We start from the raw sequence: 19,945 nt of genomic DNA, 5'->3' as shown, positions 1-19,945 counted from the left end.
GTCTACCATTATGGAATTAACCTTTACTCTGACACAACTGTGCTTGGTGGGACATTTCCAGAAGCCTTATTCACAGGTAGCAGCAACTGTCAGCTTAAATGAAGAGTTGTACTGAGGACAGGCAGCTAAGATGTCATAAAGGTGCAAGAGGTTCATTTCCCCATCAACTGTAGAGAGCAAAGCATGTTTGTGTAATGGACTGAATCTTATAGAATGACATATCTGTAGAAAGTGAGGGAATAGCAGTAGACAGAATAACTTGGCATGAAACACAAGAGAGTTACTTTAGATCCTTTTTTCTTGCAACCTCTAAAATGAAGAGGCAGCTCTACAAATAAGGTATCAGACTCTACCAATGGTGGTGAACAAATGAAAGGACAGTTTTCACAAGTATACATTGAGAAAGAGACTGACTGGCTCTCATCAGTCTCTCACCTAAAAGTGATAATGTTAGCTTCAGAAAAATTCTGAAATACAAATGATAAAGTTAATCCACCCTTATTATTAGTAGCATACAACTGCTATTGTCCATGTTTAAGAACTAGATGTCTTTTCTTACTTTTTATCTTTTTTTTCCATCCACATGTATCTATCTGTCCAATGAAAACAGTCATTTGTTTTTCAACTGTCAAAGGAGCAGGCAAAATCCATCTTCACATATTATATGGATAATATTCACAGATATATAGATATAGAGAATATTCACAGTATCTCTGGGTATACATGTGATATCATTCCATAACACCAGTTGAAATAAAGAACAAAATGAAGGCTTTTGACAAGTAATTTTTTGTTGTTGTTGGAGGAAAATTACTTCTCCTCTACTCAACTCTGACTAAGCACTGCAAATGACCAGTTCCAAAAATATGTCAATACTCTCTACAAGCATGTGTTCTGATGGGGTGAGAAAGATGTATCTTGTGCTATTTGTAACTGGGAAGAAATGCTATTTCATTCATTTGTCAGCCTTCTACATTGTTTCCAGTTATTCATAATGAAACTAGTCCTACTCATTGATACACATTCCTATTATCAGATATTTCATGTTTCAGACTTTGATTAGGTGGGAGGTTGCAGTATTTGCTGCAGAATCCTGCTTTCATTATTGGATAAATTTAGTGTTTGCAGTGCTTTCTGCTAAGATATTTTTCCTCTGTACTACTCAATTGCAACCTCCTGTTCTTTTGCATTGTTTTGCTAGGAAATCTATTTTCTTCACAATGGATAGCTGTAAATTGCTTTTTCCCCTTACTGCTTCTGACCAGTCCCTTTTAATAAGCATGCCTTATTTTAAGATGTGTGTGTGTATGTGTGTGTGTGTGTGTGTGTGTGTACATCTTTCTAAAATTTCAATTAGACTGTTGGTGTTCACTGTATAAAGGGATTATTGATAGGATTCTTAAATAATCAGATCCCCTTTCAAATTTTATATGTTTAATTTAAAAGCAAGTTTTGCAGGTAACTTTTAGTAAATATTTATTTTTATGAAATGATAGACATTTTGTAGCATGGACTGAAAGAGTAAATGCTATGATATTTCCAGAGGTTGTCACACGAATGCTCAAAATGATACTGAGACTCACATTTACTATTAATGAATTCAGTTAAGTTTTCAGACTGAAGGGCTATATTTGGAATTAAAGAGGGCTGGTTATTAGGAATTTGTTTTTATCATTAATATATCTGAATTGACATATGTAATTAGAAATAATTACCCCCTCCACTTGATCCATAAAGAATACAACACCTAAGGCTTTTAGGGTGCTACAAGTTAACCAAAATAATTCATGGGAATTTTAGGCTTCATTAAAATGGGCAGGCACAGATAAGGAATAAGGAGGTGATTGTCCTCCTGTTCTCTAGCCAGGTACGACCACATCCAAACTATTGCATTCAGTTCTGGATGCCATATTTTAGGAAAGACATTGATAAGCTAGATTGCATCCAGAGACAACAAGGATGATGAAAGGCTTCAAGTTTCTGCCATAGAAAGAGCAGTTGAAAGAACAGAGAATGTTTAGTTGGAGTACAAAAGATTTAGGAAATACTTAATAACTGTTTCCAGTATTTGCTGTGTTCCGGTGAAAGAAAGGTTGTTAGACTTGTCTTCTTAGCCCCCAGAGGATAGAGCAAGAAACAGAGGGTAAGATTCTTATAAATGCTTGCTGAATAAATGAATGAATGATGGTTGAAATTGATAAAATGAAAATTAAGTCTTGGTATCAAGAAAAGACTTCTAACAATCAGAACTCTCCCAAGGTAGAATGGGTTGCTTCAGAAGGTAGTGAGCCTCTAAGGTCACTTCCCACTCTAAAATTCTGTGATTCTGTAATATATGCCAAACAATGTTGCATTTATATTTGAATATTTTTCTTTTACAAGGGATTGATAAAATTAAATTTAAGGGAGACTTGTAGAAAATAGTAGCAAATGATCTTCATGTTCAACAAATTTCCTTTAGGTCTAAAAGTTCTGGGAAATTTATTGTTGGATCCTGGAGATTAGTATATCTTTAAATTTTATAGTCCTTTGGGCTTAAGTCCTTTATATTGATCTGGGTTGGGGGGCAGAAAAGACTGCAACTTTTGGAATTTTTTTTTGTGAATTGAGAAAGATATAGTCACTAACCAAACATCTTTGACTCTTGCCTTCCTTTTACCTCTAGGCTCCTAAATGGCATACTGGATACAGAACTGTGCATGGAGTCAGGAAGACCTTAGTCTTAATCTAGCCTCAGAGATGTACTAGCTATGTGACCTTGGAAAAGTCACTTTACCTTTGTCAGCATCAGTTTCTTTGGTTTTAAAACAGGAATAATAACAATACCTACCTTGCAGAGTTCTGAAGAACAAATGAGATAATTTTTTATAAAGACCTTGTAGCCCAGTGTCTAACCCAGAATAGACACTATATAAATTTCCTTCTCCTTCCCTCTCATATCCAATTGATAACCAAATCTAATTAGTTCTACTACAAAATCTCTTGCACCCTACATTTCCTCCATATTCCCACTGCCATAGTCCCTTTATGTGGCTTCAATCAACCCCAACCTGTTCTGCTATAATAAACATATGCATATCTTTCCTCTTATATTTATTCTCTGCTCCAATCTGTGCTTTATACTACTTCCAGAATGTGTGTGTGTGTGTATGTATGTATGTATTTTGGGCCTTGAGTCAGGAAGACTTGAATTCAAATCCAGCCTCAGACACTAGCTGTGTGACCTTGGCAAGTCACTTAGCCCCTTTTCCCTCAGTTTCCTTGTCTGTAAAATGAGCTGAAGAGGGAAAAAGCAAACCACCCCAGTATTTTTGCCAAGAAAACCCCAAATGGGGTCATAAAGAGTCAAACATGACTAAAAAGACTGAACAACAACTATTCATCTAATTCCTATGCTAAAAAAAATTTCCATGGCTATCCTATTTCCCAAGTAAAATTTGGAATCATTTCTTTACCTAAGGCCTTCCACAATCCAGTAACACCCCACATTTCCACATTTAAGTTGTATTAACCTTTCACATATGCTATGTTTTCTCTAAATTTGTCTTTTTTTCATTCCTTGGAACCTCCTCTTCCTTAGTCTATATTCATTCACACCCTTCCTCTTGTCTGGAATGTCCTTCCCTTCCATCCTCTTTGCTCATTCAATCCCTATCTTCCTTTAGGCTTCTTTCATGTCACATTCCCATGAAGTTCTCTCTGAATCCCCTAATCAATAACTACTTTCCTTCCTAGGCTTTAGGTAGCATTTCATTTTGTAACTTTCTAATGCAAATGTGTCATATTATGTGCTATGGCTTCCCATAGTAGTGCCTTATCTTTCTACTATACTGTAAGCTCCATGAGAGCATGGGCCATATCTCTAAACATGATGATCTGCAAGATCCTTTCCAGCGTGAAATCCAATGATACTACCTAGCATGGTGCTCTACACATAGAAGGTGCTTAAAAAATATTTATTGAATGACTGAAAAGAACTATTGAGGAGCCTAGAAAGGAGAAGGGTTAATGAGGAATTCTCTGACTTTAAAAATGTTGGTAATATTTATATCCAGCACTAAATTTTTTTCTGAATTATGTGAAATATTCTAAATTGTAAGGTTCATCTTTCATCATTCAGAATAACTGTCAAGATAGTATTAAGTAGAGCTTCTTTTTATTTCATTCTGTTATGAGTGATCATTTTCATTGCTCTCAAGCCCAGACTCCATTACATACTTGCCCAATTTATTCACACAAAAATTTTTAAATAGTTCCTGAAATAAAACATTTTGCTCATTTTGTAAATATTTAAGTTTTATATTATTAGGTATTTTAAATATGTGTTTAGTGAATAAGATGATAGCATAAACATTTAGCCGGCATAAGCAAATAGTTGAATACATTTTGTACCACGTTTTCACATATCTCAAATTTCATGAGAAAGTCCTAAAAACAGTTCTCAGGATGATTAGCAAGAATAGCAAAGAACAAAGGATCTCACTCCCAAGTTTGGAAAGTAGGGATAAACATGCAGTGACTTGCTTAGAATGTGTGCAAGGTTTATCTTTCTGCAACAGGGAAGCATTTATCTGTGCTCAAAGTACAGAGTGGTCTCCTTCCTAGAAGAAAACATAAAAGGGCTCGACAAAGACCTCTTCTTCCTCCATGTTATCAGAAAGAAGAAAGTAATTGGGGGAAAGAAATGTCTTTTAGGTAAAAACAAATGGGGAGGATCTGAAGAAATAGGAGGTGATCCTGGTTTCTGTCAAACTGTTAGAGAAGGAAAGGATGTGAAATAAAAAGTGAGTGTAGGTCTACAGATGGAAAGGAAAACAAAATCCAAACTCCTCATTTGACAGTTGAGGAAATGGTGGGACTTCTCCAAAGACAATGTTCTTCCCACTGTGCCTAGCTCAAGGAAAACTGAACACTTGGACCTAAGTAATAGATAGAAGATTCTTTCCCTAAATGAAAGGGAAGAGAAAATAATTACTTTCACTCCAAATAATAATGTTGAGGCTCCAAATGTGCCATCAGGAAACAGAATATCCAATAAAGGTTAAAAGAAGAAAAGACAGGGGAAGCTAGGTGGCACAGTGGATAGAGCACTGGCCCTGGATTCAGGAGTATCTGAGTTCAAATCCAGCCTCAGACACTTGATACTTACTAGCTGTGTGACCCTGGGCAAGTCACTTAACCCCAATTGCCTCACAAGAAGAAGAAGAAAAGATAAATATTAATGTTTGTTTCCTCCCTACTGACTGGGTTCTGAGACAGCTGTTTGTTGACTGGCCATTAGAAAAATCTATTGTTAGCCATAAATTTGAAATAGATGGAGAGCTTCTTGTTAAGTCACTTTTCTTTTCAGTTGTATCCAACTCTCCATGACCCAGTTTGGGATTTTCTTGGCAGAGATATTTGAATGGTTTATTTCCTTCTTATTTTTCAGATGAGGAAACTGAGGCAAACAGTATTAAGTGATTTGTTCAGGCTCACACAGCTAGTAAGTGTCTGAGGCCATATTTGAACTAATGAAGATGAGTCTTTCTGGTTCCAAGGCCAGTGCTCTGTTTACTGTGCCACCTAGCAGCCCTTAGAGAAAGCTAGGAGAGCTTCTTAAGACTCATCAAAATTGATGACCATTACCTTCTTTTGATGATTTATGTAGAAACAAATGACACTGCCAGAAAAAATTTAGGAAGTATTGCCAGGGATCATGCAACCTCACAAAAGAAATTGAAGGCCTTAGTTGTTTCATCACTGCTGACTATTTAAGGCAAGGTCTTTGGAAGAGAAAAACAGACATGAAAAACAAACAGTTGGTTTAGAAGGTGGTATCTTTTGGGGGGGACAAAAGTTTTAAAAATCATGTACTCTTGGGTAGGGATGGCATATAGCCAACAATAAATGGTAAAGAAATATTTGCCCAGAGTCCTCATCAAAAAAGCTTTTTCAAAAATTGCCCAGGTGTATCTACAAATTCAAATCCCATAAATAATATTAATTACAAAATAGGAAAAAGGAAGCATCTAGTAATAGCATCTCAGATATCTTGTCATTATATCTATACAGATATATAAAATATGGATATTTAGAAGCTTAACTAGAGGTCTGAATACAAGAAAGGGAATTTGACTTCTTGAGAATCATTGAAAATTGATAGGGTGAGAGTCATGACTAGAATATTATTGAAATTGTATTAACTTTTTAGAGTAGATATATATATATATATATATACATATATATATATATATATATATATATATGGAGAGTTCTTAGTAGTATTGTATTTTAAGAAGATATACTCATGTAAGTATATCCAGAAACCAAAGAGAGAAAACATGTGAAGAGTTATAGAGTAAAGACAAAAACAGAAGCTGCATTATCATTGGCATATACTATAGACCACATGAACAGGAAGAGGAATAGAAAAAAGAGTTCAGGAAATAGATAACTAGCCTAGCAAAATTCTTTGACTTATTACTAAAAGAGTGGTGAATGAACATTTGGGAAAAGAAAATGTTGATTACCAAGAGAGAAAATGGCATATTATGGAAGATGTCAATATAGACTAGACTTGGGGCAGCTAGGTGGTGCAGTGGATAAAGCATTGCCCCTGGATTTGGGAGGACCTGAGTTCAAATCCAGCCTTAGATCCTTGATACTTACTAGCTGTGTGACCCTGGGCAAGTCATTTAATCCTCATTGCCCCACAAAAAAAAAAAAGATAGACTACACATTTCATTTTTAGCAGGGTTCATATGCTATCAGAGGTAAAATGAAATAGTGGATAGAGTCAGTCAGTCAGGAGGATTCCCACCTCTGACATTTGCTGATTCTATGATCCTGGGCAAGTTACTTAATAGCTTGGTACTCTCAAGTAACTCTCTAAGCCCAGTTGAGAATTTTAAGTAGTAGAAATTTTTAAAGCTATGTTTGTTTTTAACCCCAATTGCCTCACTACAAAAAAAAAAAGTTTCTTATTGAAAACACCCTACAACAATGAATTGACAGGTCTGAAATGCATGCGCGCACGTGTGTGTGTGTGTGTGTGTGTGTGTGTGTGGTGTGTGTAAGAGAAAGTATTTCAGCTAGAGTATACCAGGGAATTGTCCTTGACTTTGTGCTCTTTAACACTGAGTAACACTATTGACGGTATATTTGTCAGATTTTTCAATTACCTAAAATTAAGGAAACTATGTAATATGTTAGATGATAGGATCTAAAAGGATTGTGCCAAACTAGAACACTGTGCTATAGCTCATAAGATGGAATATAGTAGAGATAAATGTAAAGTCATATTTGATTTTTAAAAAATCAAATTTACAAGATGAGGAAGGAGTTCCTAGTTAGCATTTCTGAGAAAATCTGGGGTTTTTAATGGACCATATGCTCAATTTAAGTCAATTATGTGCTATGTTAGTTGAGAAAATGAATGTAATTGTAGGTTATATTAAAAGAGGTATAGTATTCCTGACTAGAAGGTTATAGTCCTGTTCTCTTATGCCCTGGTTAGAACGCATCTAGAATATCATGTTCAGTTCTAGGGTTCACTTTTAAGAAAGGACATTAAGCTGGAGAGTAAAGAGGAGAGTGGCCAAAATGGTGAAAGGTAACATGTGAGAACTAGCTGAGTGAATTAATAATATTTAGCCTAAAGAAGAAAGGACTTGGAGAAATGAGATGGATCTCTTCCAATCATTTGAAAAATTATCATATGGAAGATATGGTAGACTTATTGCACTTTGTTCCAGAGGACAGAACTAGTGGGATGGGAAGAAGTTATGGAGGCAGATGTGGGTTTGGTATCAGAAAAAACGTAACAATAAGAACTTTAAAAATAATTAGAACTTCAAGAACTTAACAATTAGAACAAAAGAATTTAACAAAATATTTAATCAGTCAATAGTTAATAAACATGTATTAAATATCTACTATGTCCCAAGCACTATGGTAAGCACTGGGGATACCAAAAGAGGCAAAAAAACCACCCAGAAAACCAAAAACCCACAGTCTCAAAGTGGAATGAATTGTTATGGAAGGAAGTGAGTTCCCCCTCACTGGTAGTCTTCAAGTAAAGGCTGGATGGTAATATTGGGGCTGAGAGTTGCTGTATTGAGTGGATTCTTGCTCAGATTCAGGTCAGACTAGACTTCTGAAATCCCTTCCAGCTCTTAGACTCTATGATTCAGTCATACTCAAGATAATGTATCATGAACGACATCAATAGTTTGATTCATCAGACATTTTTGAAAATTTTTGGTATCTTTTGTATTTGTGACACTTTGATTTCCAAATATATCCCTCCCCCTTCTCCTATCCAAAAAGTCATCTCTAGTCATAAAGATTTTTTAAAGTAGTTCAGCATAGCCAAACAATTGTCCTGTAGTGTCCTACCATCATAGAAATTTCCCTAGGCTTCTTTGTAAAGGTTGTGTGACCTTGATGTTGAGAGTTATTCTGTACTTGAAATTTTAAGTATGCATGCAATATATTACACCATAAAACAACATCCTCCATAGGTAATACCAATGAAAATTACATCATGACTCACAAACAATGAAACACAGTAAGATATTTGTTGCATTCAAAGATCTGTTATGAATACTAAATGGTGCCATACAGGTTATCTCTTGAGCCCCAAGCAGTTACTCTTATATTTCTAGTGGTATTCAGTCAAGTCCATGAGCATTTATTAAACACCTACTATGTGCCAGGCATTGTGCTAAACTCTGGAAATATAAAGAAAGGCAAAAATAATCCCTGCTCTCAAGGAACTCATAGTCTAATGAGAGAGGTAACATGAAAAAAAAATAGATATATAGATTGGAGATAATCAATAGAGAGAAGGCACTAGAATTAAGGTGGAAAGGAGCTTTTGTTTTATTTTGGTTTTTTGCAGGGGAATGAGAGTTAAGTGACTTGCCCAAGGTCACATAGCTAGTAAGTGTCAAGTGTCTGATGTCGGATTTGAACTCAGGTACTCCTGAATCTAGGGCCGATGCTTTATCCACTGTACCACCGAGCTGCCCCCAAGGGAAGGGCTTTTTCTAAAGGACAGGAGTTTAGCTGGAACTTAAAGGAAGCCAGGAAAGCCAGTAGATACAGAAATGGGGAAGTACAATTTCAGGCATGGGGGACAAACCAGTGAAAATGACCAGAGTTGGAAGATGAAGGAGGCTAGCCTCTCTGGATCACAGAATTTGTTGGGGGGGGGAGGGGAAGAAGACTGGAAAAAGAGGAAAGGAACAAGTGATGAAAGGCTTTAAATATCAAAGAGGAGATTTTATATTTGATCCTAAAGGTAACAGGAAGCCTCTCGAGTTTTTTGAATCAGAGGGTGATATGGTCAGAACTCTTCTTTAAGAAGGTCCAATTGACAACTTAGTGAAGAATGAACTGGAATGGGGAGAAATTGGATACAGGACAACCAACCATAAAGTTATTGCAGTAATCTAGGTATTAGCATCACTAAAAACCACCCTCAAGGTAAAGGATGCATTTAAGAAAGGATCAGGAGATTCTTTTGGGTTCAGGGTGCCTTCACTGGCTCTTTGTAGTTTTCACTTCAAAGAGAAGCATGACACAGTTGTAGCTTTATTTCTCAATGTTTCCTTAAGCATTATTATTTTCTAATGTCTACTCAGCATTGATTTCTGCAATCTCTAGTATCATGGCTTATATGTTTCCTCCCAAATTTCCAGTATAGCACCTGTGTGTGCTGTACACATCTTCAGCATTTTGCAGTCCTAACTATGACACTTCCCCATTTGATGCTTGCTGTATCTGTTAATTTCATTAAAATCTTCTGGTTACCTTTTTAAAGCTATCAGTCAAGCCATCACTCATTAGGGCCCTCAGCAACACAGAATTTAACTCTGACTGTGGAGATAAATTTGGTATTGGATAAACTTAAAAATAACTGTTCTGGCCAACAAGTTCAGGTTTACAAGTTTCTGGGGGTTTTGTTGTTGGTTCAGTTACTTTTCAGTCATGTCTGACTCTTTGTGACCCCATTTGGGATTTTCTTGGCAAAGATCCTAGAGTGGTTTGCCATTTTCTGTTGTGGCTTATTTTACAGATGAGGAAACATGAAGCAAATAGGTTTAAGTGACTTGCCTAGGTTCTCATAGCTAGTAAATGTTGAGATCAGATTTGAACTTGGGACACAACTAGTAAGTGTCTGAGCCTAGATTTGACCTTGAGAAGATGCATCTTCCTGACTCCAGGCTGAGCACTCTATCCACTGCACCACCTAGCTGCCCCAACAAAAACAACAGAAAGTAGACCAGGTCAAATTTGTCCTTGTTAACTTGAAAGAAGCATATTCTTTGTCTTGATGTTCAATTTGTTTCCTTTTTGCTTTCAAACTACCCATTCTTATGTGGCATGGGAACAGTAGTATTAGAGTTCCATATTTACTTTCAATCCACGACTTCCATTTCCATCTCAAATTTACTCCCTTCAAATCCAAAGCTGTTTTTTCTTCAGCCAGGGCTTCAAAGTCAAACTAAGATTGATTGGAAAATTACAGTGTGGTGGTGGCTTTTCCTGCCTCTTAACATCATCATCTTCAATAAAACTTCTGCCATTTGAGATTAGTGGACGTTTTCTTTTTTTTCTTCTTAAATTATGCAAGGGACCTCGGCTAAAATAAGCTTGGTACTCCCTCCCAAAATTGCATTACGTCCACAGCACTAACTAGTATACTGATTTTTTTTGTCACTAAAGTGAACTCGGGGACACAGGGAGCAGATACATTAAGGAAGAAATTGATGGTTACTCCTTTAATTGACTTCATCCCAAATTTAGTTTAGTGTAATGTGAAAATATAATGCTTAAAGAGAGTATTATTTTTTGTTCACCTATTAAGCAAGACATGACTAACTTGCTTTTTGGCTGCACTAGAAATGAATCATGGAAACAGTCCCTGACTTGTGACTTTTAGAGTCCTGATGTAATGCGCTTCTATTAAAAGAAAAGGAAAGAGAGTAGGTGAAAGTGGTAAGCGGTATCATGCAAAGGCAGATCGTAACAGAGGGAATTTATTGTACTTTGTGAAGTTTAGTATGACAAACCCATCCAACTCAAAGTGCTTCCCATATGATAGTTGCAAATGGCCTACAAGTTACTATTGAGCACTCAACCACTGTGTGCCTTTTGATACAAAATAAGTTGTACTATTTTTAGAATCTGGTTTTAACTCAGTAAAATCTAACAGTTTCTTTCCTTCTGTAATTAGACATAAGCATTCCTTGAAAGCACTTAAAAATGTTTAGATTAGGTGATTTGGGAGTGAAAAGAAAATACTTAAAATTAGAATGGAGCTACTTATTTTCTTTCCTTTTAAAATTAAAATGAGAAGAAACTTACTGGGTGGAGAGGCTGAAAGACACTAGAGGAGATATGTGGAATGAACAAATAGCCATTTATATCACATACCTGAAAGAATGAACTAATATCATCCTATCTCTTCTATGTATTGGGCTCCTGTTGTTTTCAAAGGAAGATCTGTGTGTGCCAGGGAGATGGAAAGAGGAAATTAGAATCTAACCTGTAGTGAAGGGTAGCCACAAACTGCATTAACTATCTCTATATTGGCTTTGTTTCAGCTTCTGTGACAGAAGGAGATATCTTGTGTGTGTGTGTGTGTGTGTGTGTGTCTTTACAGAAGGTGAAATGCTTCAGAAAATGATGACTATCCCCTGCTCTCCACCCCTCCCTGCCTCCCGCCCCATGTATTTAGTCGCTCACACTGACATATACTGCCTCTTTTTGGTTTTCATACACAATAGATTTATTATCAGTATTTTTTAAAAATCAGAACTTGATATACTTCAAACATATATGAAGGAATATTGAGATGTGTCTATTTAGTTACTTTCTATTATTCATGAGGCTATAGTGCTGGAAGAGATCTTATAGATTAGGGGTTCTTAACCCAGGATCCAAGGACCCCGAAGGAGTCAAGGCAATTATGAATGAGGAAAGCACTTTTATACCTGTTTCAATATAATTGGTTTCATGATCCTTTATATTTCATTTTGTGCATTTAAAAACATCATTCTGGGGCAGCTAGGTGGCGCAGTGGATAAAGCACCAGCCCTGGATTCAGGAGTTCCTGAGTTCAAATCAGACCTCAGACACTTGATACTTACTAGCTGTGTGACTCTGGGCAAGTCACTTAACCCTCATTGCCCCGCAAATAAATAAATGAATAAATACATAAATACAAAAACATCATTCTGAGAAGGGATCCATAAGTCTTCGCCAGCCAGTAAAATGGGTTCATGACCCAGAAAACAGTAAAAACCCCAATTATAGGTCTAGTCCAACTCCTGCATTTTACAATAAAACTATAAATAACCAAGAGTTTGGCACTATTCTCATATGTATTAATGGTGAAGGAAAAGTGAGTTTAGATCCAATAATATGAACCCAGAACCAGGGTACTTTAAAGTGCTTACTTCTCTCACCATATTCCATCCATCTCTGTGTTATGATAACACAGTAAGTAAATATTACCCTCATGAGCTGAAAATGGCAACATTAAAATGTTTCTGTTTACTATTTAAAAAGTACTTTTGAAACAACAGAAGAGTGCTTAAAGAATGGCAATCCTTAGTTATTTCTTAGTTTTGCCCCCCACAATCCCACAGTATATTTGTATGTATCTATAGACACATCCATAGAAGACATAGATAGTATATGTATATACAACCCCACAGTGCGTGTATATATCTGTCTACTCTATTCATATATACTGTGTGTATATATATAGTATATACAGTATATATATATATATATACACACACACACACACAACCCCACAGTGTGTATATGTATACAATAAATATGATAAATAAGATATAGTCTTACTTCTTTATTCGCTATTCTTTTGTCACATATGCATTTGTCATCTTCCAGATCAAGTCATAAATTCCCTGAAGTCAAGGGATTATGAAGAATATGAAGTCATATTCTTGGCTTCTTACCCTATAGTTCATAGTGTCACATAGTGCTGACCACATAGTCAGTAAAATAGATGCTTATTGAATAAATGTTTAATAAATGCACTCATATTTTGCTCAGTTATGGAAATTATAGACTGAATTCTTGCTGGGAGGTATTAGGGCATAGTAGAATAAGTACTAGATTTGGGAGTTAGAAGACCTGTGTTTGAATCACTATTATGTGTTGGGCAAATCACTTTACCTCATCTGGGCCTCAGTTTCCTCACTTGTAAAATGAGGGGATTTGATTCAATGACATTAAAGATTCATTTCAGCCCTAATTCTATGATCTTATGATCCCATGGCAGACTGATACCTTTTTACTGTCCATGCCTGTAAAGTCATAAAATATTAGATCTGACCAAAACCTAAGAGACTATCCTTTCCAATTCTTTGGGGGGGGGGGTGTTTGTTTAAAAATGAGGAAATTAAGGTACAGATCATAGAATTATAGATTATAGATACAGAGTTAGAAGGGAGCTCAAGAGACCATCTAGTCCCAAACCCCTCATTTAACACATGAAGAAACTGAGACATGGAGACACAAGTAGCTGGCCCATTGTCACATAGATAATAACAAAGCCGAGATTAGAATCCACGGTTTCTGACAGTCTTTCCACAGTTTTACTCTGCCTCTCAAATAAGTTAAGTGATTTTTTAAAGCTAGCCACATTCATTAGGGCAAGGGAATAGATGTCCACCAGTTGGCACATTTGTTTTCCTACAATTAAAGTCAAAATATGACAATTTTCTTTCATGTTTAACTCAATTTTCATTTTTCTAAAGTATTTTTGTGACCTATCCTACTTTATGAAGTTTTCCTTTTTCTGTTTTTCTTCTCTCCCCTCCCCCATATGTGAATAGAGTTGAGCAAGAGAATTCAGAGGTTTATTCTTTAACTGAGTTCAATGTCCTTTATGGAAAAAAGCTCATCCACTGAAAGAATTATCCCTATTGATGTTGTGTGTGTGGGGGGGGGGTGTTTTTGCTCTCAGATTCTCTTCTCTTACCAATAAGCATGATTCAAGGCCACTCTTTGGCTCAAGAAATGTTCATTAACTTTATTATCTTCCTAAAGAAAACATCATTAAGAAAGCATTATTTATTGCATTCTCCAAACCAAACACAAATTAGTTTTGGAATATGTCTACTACTTCTATGTTAGTGCACATAATAAAAAGTTTACTAGATGTGCAAAGTAAATACTTTTCTCTTTAAGCAGCTAAGTCATAATATAATTCTCAAACATCATAGCTGTTCCTCGTCAGGAAATAGGATTTTTCATCTACCTTCTTTTTCATGTCTTTTATCACATCTTCCCATCTTCTTCTCCTACAATAAAGCTACAACCACTACAGGTACATTTGACCAACCTAACCTCCCTTGCCAGGTGGCCTAAGAAACCAGCCTTTCTGTGATTGCTTTTCCTGCTACCCACTAGCAAAAATGACACATGACCTATCTACCTCTCTGCTGGAAATTCAAAATAGCAGCTTTTTTTTTTTTTTTTTTTTTTGCTAAGGAAGTAGACACCTCTTTCACAAATTTTAGTAAGATCTGCCATTCACATTTATTCAGTTTACCTTCTATGAACTGGCATAGACCCATGGTAGTGAAATCAACATACTGGTTATTTACCCAAGCATGTAGTCCTATAAATCATGGTTACCCATTTATTGGTATCTATCCAAAATATGCATCTCACTAAGCATTTAAAAACTGCCCCTTTCCCCAGTGCCACCTTTAGCAGGACATCCTTATAACCTCAGAGAAAAGAAATGTGCCACTGCTATAATGGATTTCAGAACTGTGGCTTAATATCATTTTATTATACTATTTCTGGTCACAAAAATCACACTGAATATTTATATTTGTGCTGTCAGTCACACTCTCCTCTAGTCCTTCCACTGTCACTTCTCATCTCCAGAGTTTTCTTTTATTTCCCATCAGAAGTAGTTTTTGTCTTTCATGTTTAAATTTGCTTTTATTATTTTTTGCCCTAGAAATAGCCTTTTATATTTTGAAAGGGGTTGTGTGTGTGTGTTGTTTTATTTTTAATGAAAATCTACCCAGTCATTTTTCTGAGTTGCAGAAGATTGGATATAAATACACTTTCACAGCTTAAAAACATTTAAGACATTTTGCTCATTGCTAATCCAAAACCATCCAAACAAAAATTTAGCATATGGTTAAACTTCTGTAAGAAATAGTCTCCTAGTTCATTTTGAAGAGGGGTAAGGAGGACATACTACTATGAGGTTTGGAGGAGTGTGGAATTCCAATCCAACATAATAAACTAATGTAGTTCTCATGAATCTGAGAACCTAGAATCCATGGGCCAAGTGGCTTGGAGGAACAGGTACCTAGATTCCTAGCTCTAGGTTTCAAATAGGCTGGCACAAACCTTGGTAGCTTCTGCCTCCTGGACTGTTTGAAATGAGATTATAAATTCCACACTCACCCTGATAATCATAAAGCAAAATTTCTTCTCAAACAGCCAGGCCAGGATATATGGGGCAGGGAAATTTGTGCTTAAAAGTCACAAAGCACTGACTGCTAAGATATTATTAACTACTACAATATTTCCAACTGTTCAGATTTTTCACTTTATTTTACACGTTAAATATCTTTCTGTTTCTATTTTAGTGAGACAGTGACTGCCGCATGTCCTTTTTTAAAAGAGAAATTAATTCAGTTCAACAAACTTAAATGTCTACTGTGGTCTGGACACCGAGGATAAAAGGGAACTGATACAGTCAGACCAGATCTGGAGTATTGTTTTCAAATTGGATTAAAACATTTTAGGAAGGACATTAATAAGCTGAAAAACATCTAGAGGAAAGCAACCAGAATGGTGAAAGGCCTTGAGATAAGATTGAATAAGGAAGTGTCTTTGGAACATAAGCTGTTTAGCTTGGAGAAGAGAAGACATTGTAGGGTGGGGAGAAGGGGAGGGGAGATGAGATCATTATCATGAAGTAGCCTTTTGTACTGTTAAAAGCACTTTGTGTGGACAGAGGACCTGGATTCAAATCCTACCTCTGCCACTTGTATCACCTTGGGCAAATGACTTTACCTCTAAGGAACTCTTTTTCCTCACCTATAAAATGGGCAGTTTGAGATAACTTTTAAGGTCCCTCCCAGAGCTAAATCAGTGACTCTAAGTATTTAAAGGCTGTCACAGACCCATGTGATTGGGCTTGTTCGGCACAGCCCCAGCCAGAGGACAGAGCTAGGAACAAGGTTTGTGTAAAGAACTTCCTTATGGAGCTGTCCAAAAGCCCCAGGAGATAGTAGGTTTCCATAGAGTGGATATCTTCAGGCAGAGGCTAGATGAGAGGCTAGATGAGCACTTATTTGGTTATGTTGTAGAGAAGATTCTTGTTGAAGTATGGATTGGACTTAGTGATTTCTGAATTCAACTAAAAATCTGTGATTCTGTGAAATAAGTGTTTTGAAAACTGAAGTCCAGTAAAAGTTAGAGTGCCTTTCGTAATACTGACCCAATAGCTAGGTGGCACAGTGGGTAGGGCACTAGGCTTAGAGTCAGGAGGACCTGAATTCAAATTCGGCCTCAGACACAATAGCTGTGTGACCCTAGGCAAGTCACTTAACCCTGTTTGTTTCAGTTTCTCATCTGTAAAATGAACTGAAGAAGGAAATGGCAAACACTCCCATATCTGTGCCAAGAAAAACCCAAATGGCATCAGAAAGTGAGACACAACTGAAACAATTCAACAAGTGAATTTCTAGGTGCTGATTTTACTAGTCTAACTATAGATGATACGAACCAGATTTCCCACTTTTGATTTACTTTTTTTAGTCTAAATTGTCAATTATATATCTTATTGTGTGTTTTTAAATTATTTATTTCAAGTCAATTTACAGCTCTACACAACATTACACTTCAAGCTCTTTGTGTGTTGAAATCCCATCTTTACCTCCCTGCTGATGGTTAGCCACAATGCCTTATGCATCCAAAAAATATTTGTTCATTTAACTTAATACTGAAACGACTGAAAATTTATTTAAATAAACCAGTAAAAAGGATTCAGATGTGATTTGCTCAAGTTAACTGGCTGATCAGTTCTATGAGAAGAGTTAAATAAGTAATGCCTTTGTAAACACAAAGTACCATCTCTTTCTCTGTAGTTTTATCCTCTGCATCATCACTGTATCAAGGAGCACACGTTTGAACTTGAACTTTTACAGAGTTTAGAAGTAGAGCCATGAAAATTTAAATTCGGAAATTTTGGCTGTCAGTGACCTTAAAGCTATCATGCCTGCTCTAGTAGAAAGAGCCTTTCATAAAAAGACTTGAATTTATAGGGGCAGCTAGGTGATGCAGTGGATAAAGCACTGGCCCTGGATTCAGGAGGACCTGAGTTCAAATCCGACCTCAGACACTTGACACTTTCTAGCTGTGTGACCCTGGGCAAGTCAGTTAACTCCAATTGCCTCACCAAAAAACAAAAAACAAAAACAAACAAAAAAACCCTAGATTTGCACCTTGGCTATATGACTTACTCCATGTGTGATCTTAGGCAATTCAACTCAACTTGTATCTTTGTTGTTGTCATTTTCAGTCATGTCTGACTCTTCATGACCCCATTTGGGGGTTTCTTAGTAAAGCTTAGTAGCTTTTTTTTAGTGGCTTGTCATTTCCTTCCCCAGCTTATTTTATAGAAAAGGAAATTGAGGCAAGTAGGACTAAGTAACTTGCCCAGGGTAACACAGCTAGTAAGTGTCTGAGGTTGGATTTGAACTCAGGAAGATGAGTCTTCCAGGCTCAGCATTCTATTCCCTGATCCACCTACCTGCTCCAAACTAGCATCTAATAGGTGTGCCAGGTACTGTGCTAAGTACTGGCAGTGCAAAGACAAAAACAAAATCATGTCAGACCTCAAGCAACTTAAGTGCTGTTGGGAAGTAGACATGGGATTGGGGGAGAGGTGGAGGATCATGACTTTACCTCTCAGTTTACTCATTTGTAAAATGAGTTGAGCTAAATGACCTCTAAAAGTTAGCTCTGTATCAATAAGTCTATATGTATAACTTTGTTTCTGGAACAGTGTGGTTAAGTACAGGGAAATCTTAGAAACTCAAAGTTTATTTGAATATTAGACACATCAACATTAAAGTGGCTTTTGAATGATACCAATGTTCCCTGATGCTTAGTAACATTAAAGCTATTATCTCTATAGCCTCCTTTCAAATGCCCAGACATTAAAAACAGACTGTGAATTGTACTAGCAACAAGGTGAACATTTCATTACCTTTATGATCTAAAATGATTTAAGCTGATGAGCTGATCATTTAGCCAATCTGTAAATTGCCTATAAGGGACTGATCTACGGAAGTAGATAGTCCTTTGCACTTGTAACCGGTTATTTGAAAATGAAGCATTGTAGCTCACTAGACTATTTTTATACAATAGGGATATTGAAGAGTGGTGGATATGCCATTTCTAGAAATCAAAACCTAATTGAGTTATAAGTAAAGTACATTTAGGGAACCACACTTGTGGTTTAATATATGCTTTGTAGTGTTACGATAGTCTTCTGATTTTATATCGAAGCATTAATCAGAACTTTTTTTTTCACTTAAACCAAATGGGTGAACAAAAATAAGTAAATAAATCAAAGAAAGACTGGGTCAGCAAAGTTAGTGTCTTTAGCCTATTGTGATATAAACTGTGATCATCAATAATGACTGTAATTTTTCCCCCCATAGTTGCACTCTGCTGTGACCAGGATGCAAGTACAAAGACCTGGTTTTAATTATACATTCGCTCATATATGTATCCTGAATAACGATAAGACTTGCATAGTGGATGACATAGTGCACGTCCTGGAGGAATTAAAGACTGCTCGTGCCACAAACCGGACCAATTTTGCAATCACATATCCAATCACTCACTTAAAAGATGGGAGAGAAGTATATAATGGACACCAGCTAGGTGGTGTCACCGTGCACAGCAAAGATCAGGTCAAATCTGCACAAGCCGTCCAGCTCACCTATTATCTGCAAACACTCAACTCTCTAAACGACATGGTGGCAGAGAGGTGGGAGTCCAACTTTTGTGACACAGTAAAACTTTTCCAGAAATCTAATGGGAAAATCAAAATGTACCCTTACACATCCTCGACGCTGAGGGAAGACTTTCAGAAGACCAGCCGCATATCTGAACGTTACCTGATCACGGGCCTGGTCCTAATGGTCACTATGGCTGTCCTCTGTTGCTCCATGCAGGACTGTGTCCGCAGCAAACCCTGGCTGGGCCTCCTTGGATTGGTCACAGTAAGCTTGGCCACACTAACTGCAGCTGGGATCATCAATCTGACTGGTGGGAAATATAATTCCACCTTCCTGGGAGTCCCCTTCGTCATGCTAGGTAATTATAGTTTTTTTCTTTCTTTTTATCCTTCAGGTGGTGGTTGTGAATAGGCTCTTTAAAAGGTGAGAGTTGCAACAGAGAGAGAGAAAGAAAGAAAGAGAGAGAGAGAGAGAGAGATGACAGATGAGAGTTTGAGAGTTGTCATCTCCAGTATCCTTTTCATATGAAGCAGCTTAATTTTGCTCATGTGCCCTAGGATATTCCAGTTGGCAAATGCCAATTATATTCAATAAGAAGTCTAGTTTAAGAAACCTTGAGGTAGGAGTTAACAGATCCAAATTTTAATCTTGCCTTTCCCTTATTGGTTGTTTCATATTCAGGAAAATACTAAACTTTTTTATGCTTCAAGTTCCCCATTTATAAAATAAGAAAAAAATAGTATATTTTTGACTGATAGAGTTGTTCCAAGGATTAGATACAATGAGATGATAGGTGTAAAAGTGCTTTGAAAATTAAAAGTACTAAATAAATTTAAGGTAGTGTTATAAATACTAATCCTACTTATTATTAACAAATTCAAATTTTGTTATAGTGACAGTATATTCAGAGTTTA

General features: G+C 36.5%; 1 protein-coding gene across 1 annotated transcript in view; it reads left to right on the top strand.

The window, feature by feature from the left end:
• The window catches only part of PTCHD1 (patched domain containing 1), a 57,900-nt gene that overhangs the window by 18,902 nt on the left and 19,053 nt on the right, over window positions 1-19,945 (top strand). The window contains exon 2 of the mRNA XM_043996300.1: window positions 18,729-19,389. Coding sequence (XP_043852235.1) covers window positions 18,729-19,389 — 661 coding nt within the window. The remainder of the gene's footprint in view (window positions 1-18,728; window positions 19,390-19,945) is intronic.

Source organism: Dromiciops gliroides, chromosome 3 (assembly GCF_019393635.1).
Source record: "Dromiciops gliroides isolate mDroGli1 chromosome 3, mDroGli1.pri, whole genome shotgun sequence".
Classification (NCBI taxonomy): Eukaryota; Metazoa; Chordata; class Mammalia; order Microbiotheria; family Microbiotheriidae; genus Dromiciops; species Dromiciops gliroides.
Note: the sequence above shows the minus strand (reverse complement) of the source record. Positions and strands in the feature narration are given on the sequence as shown.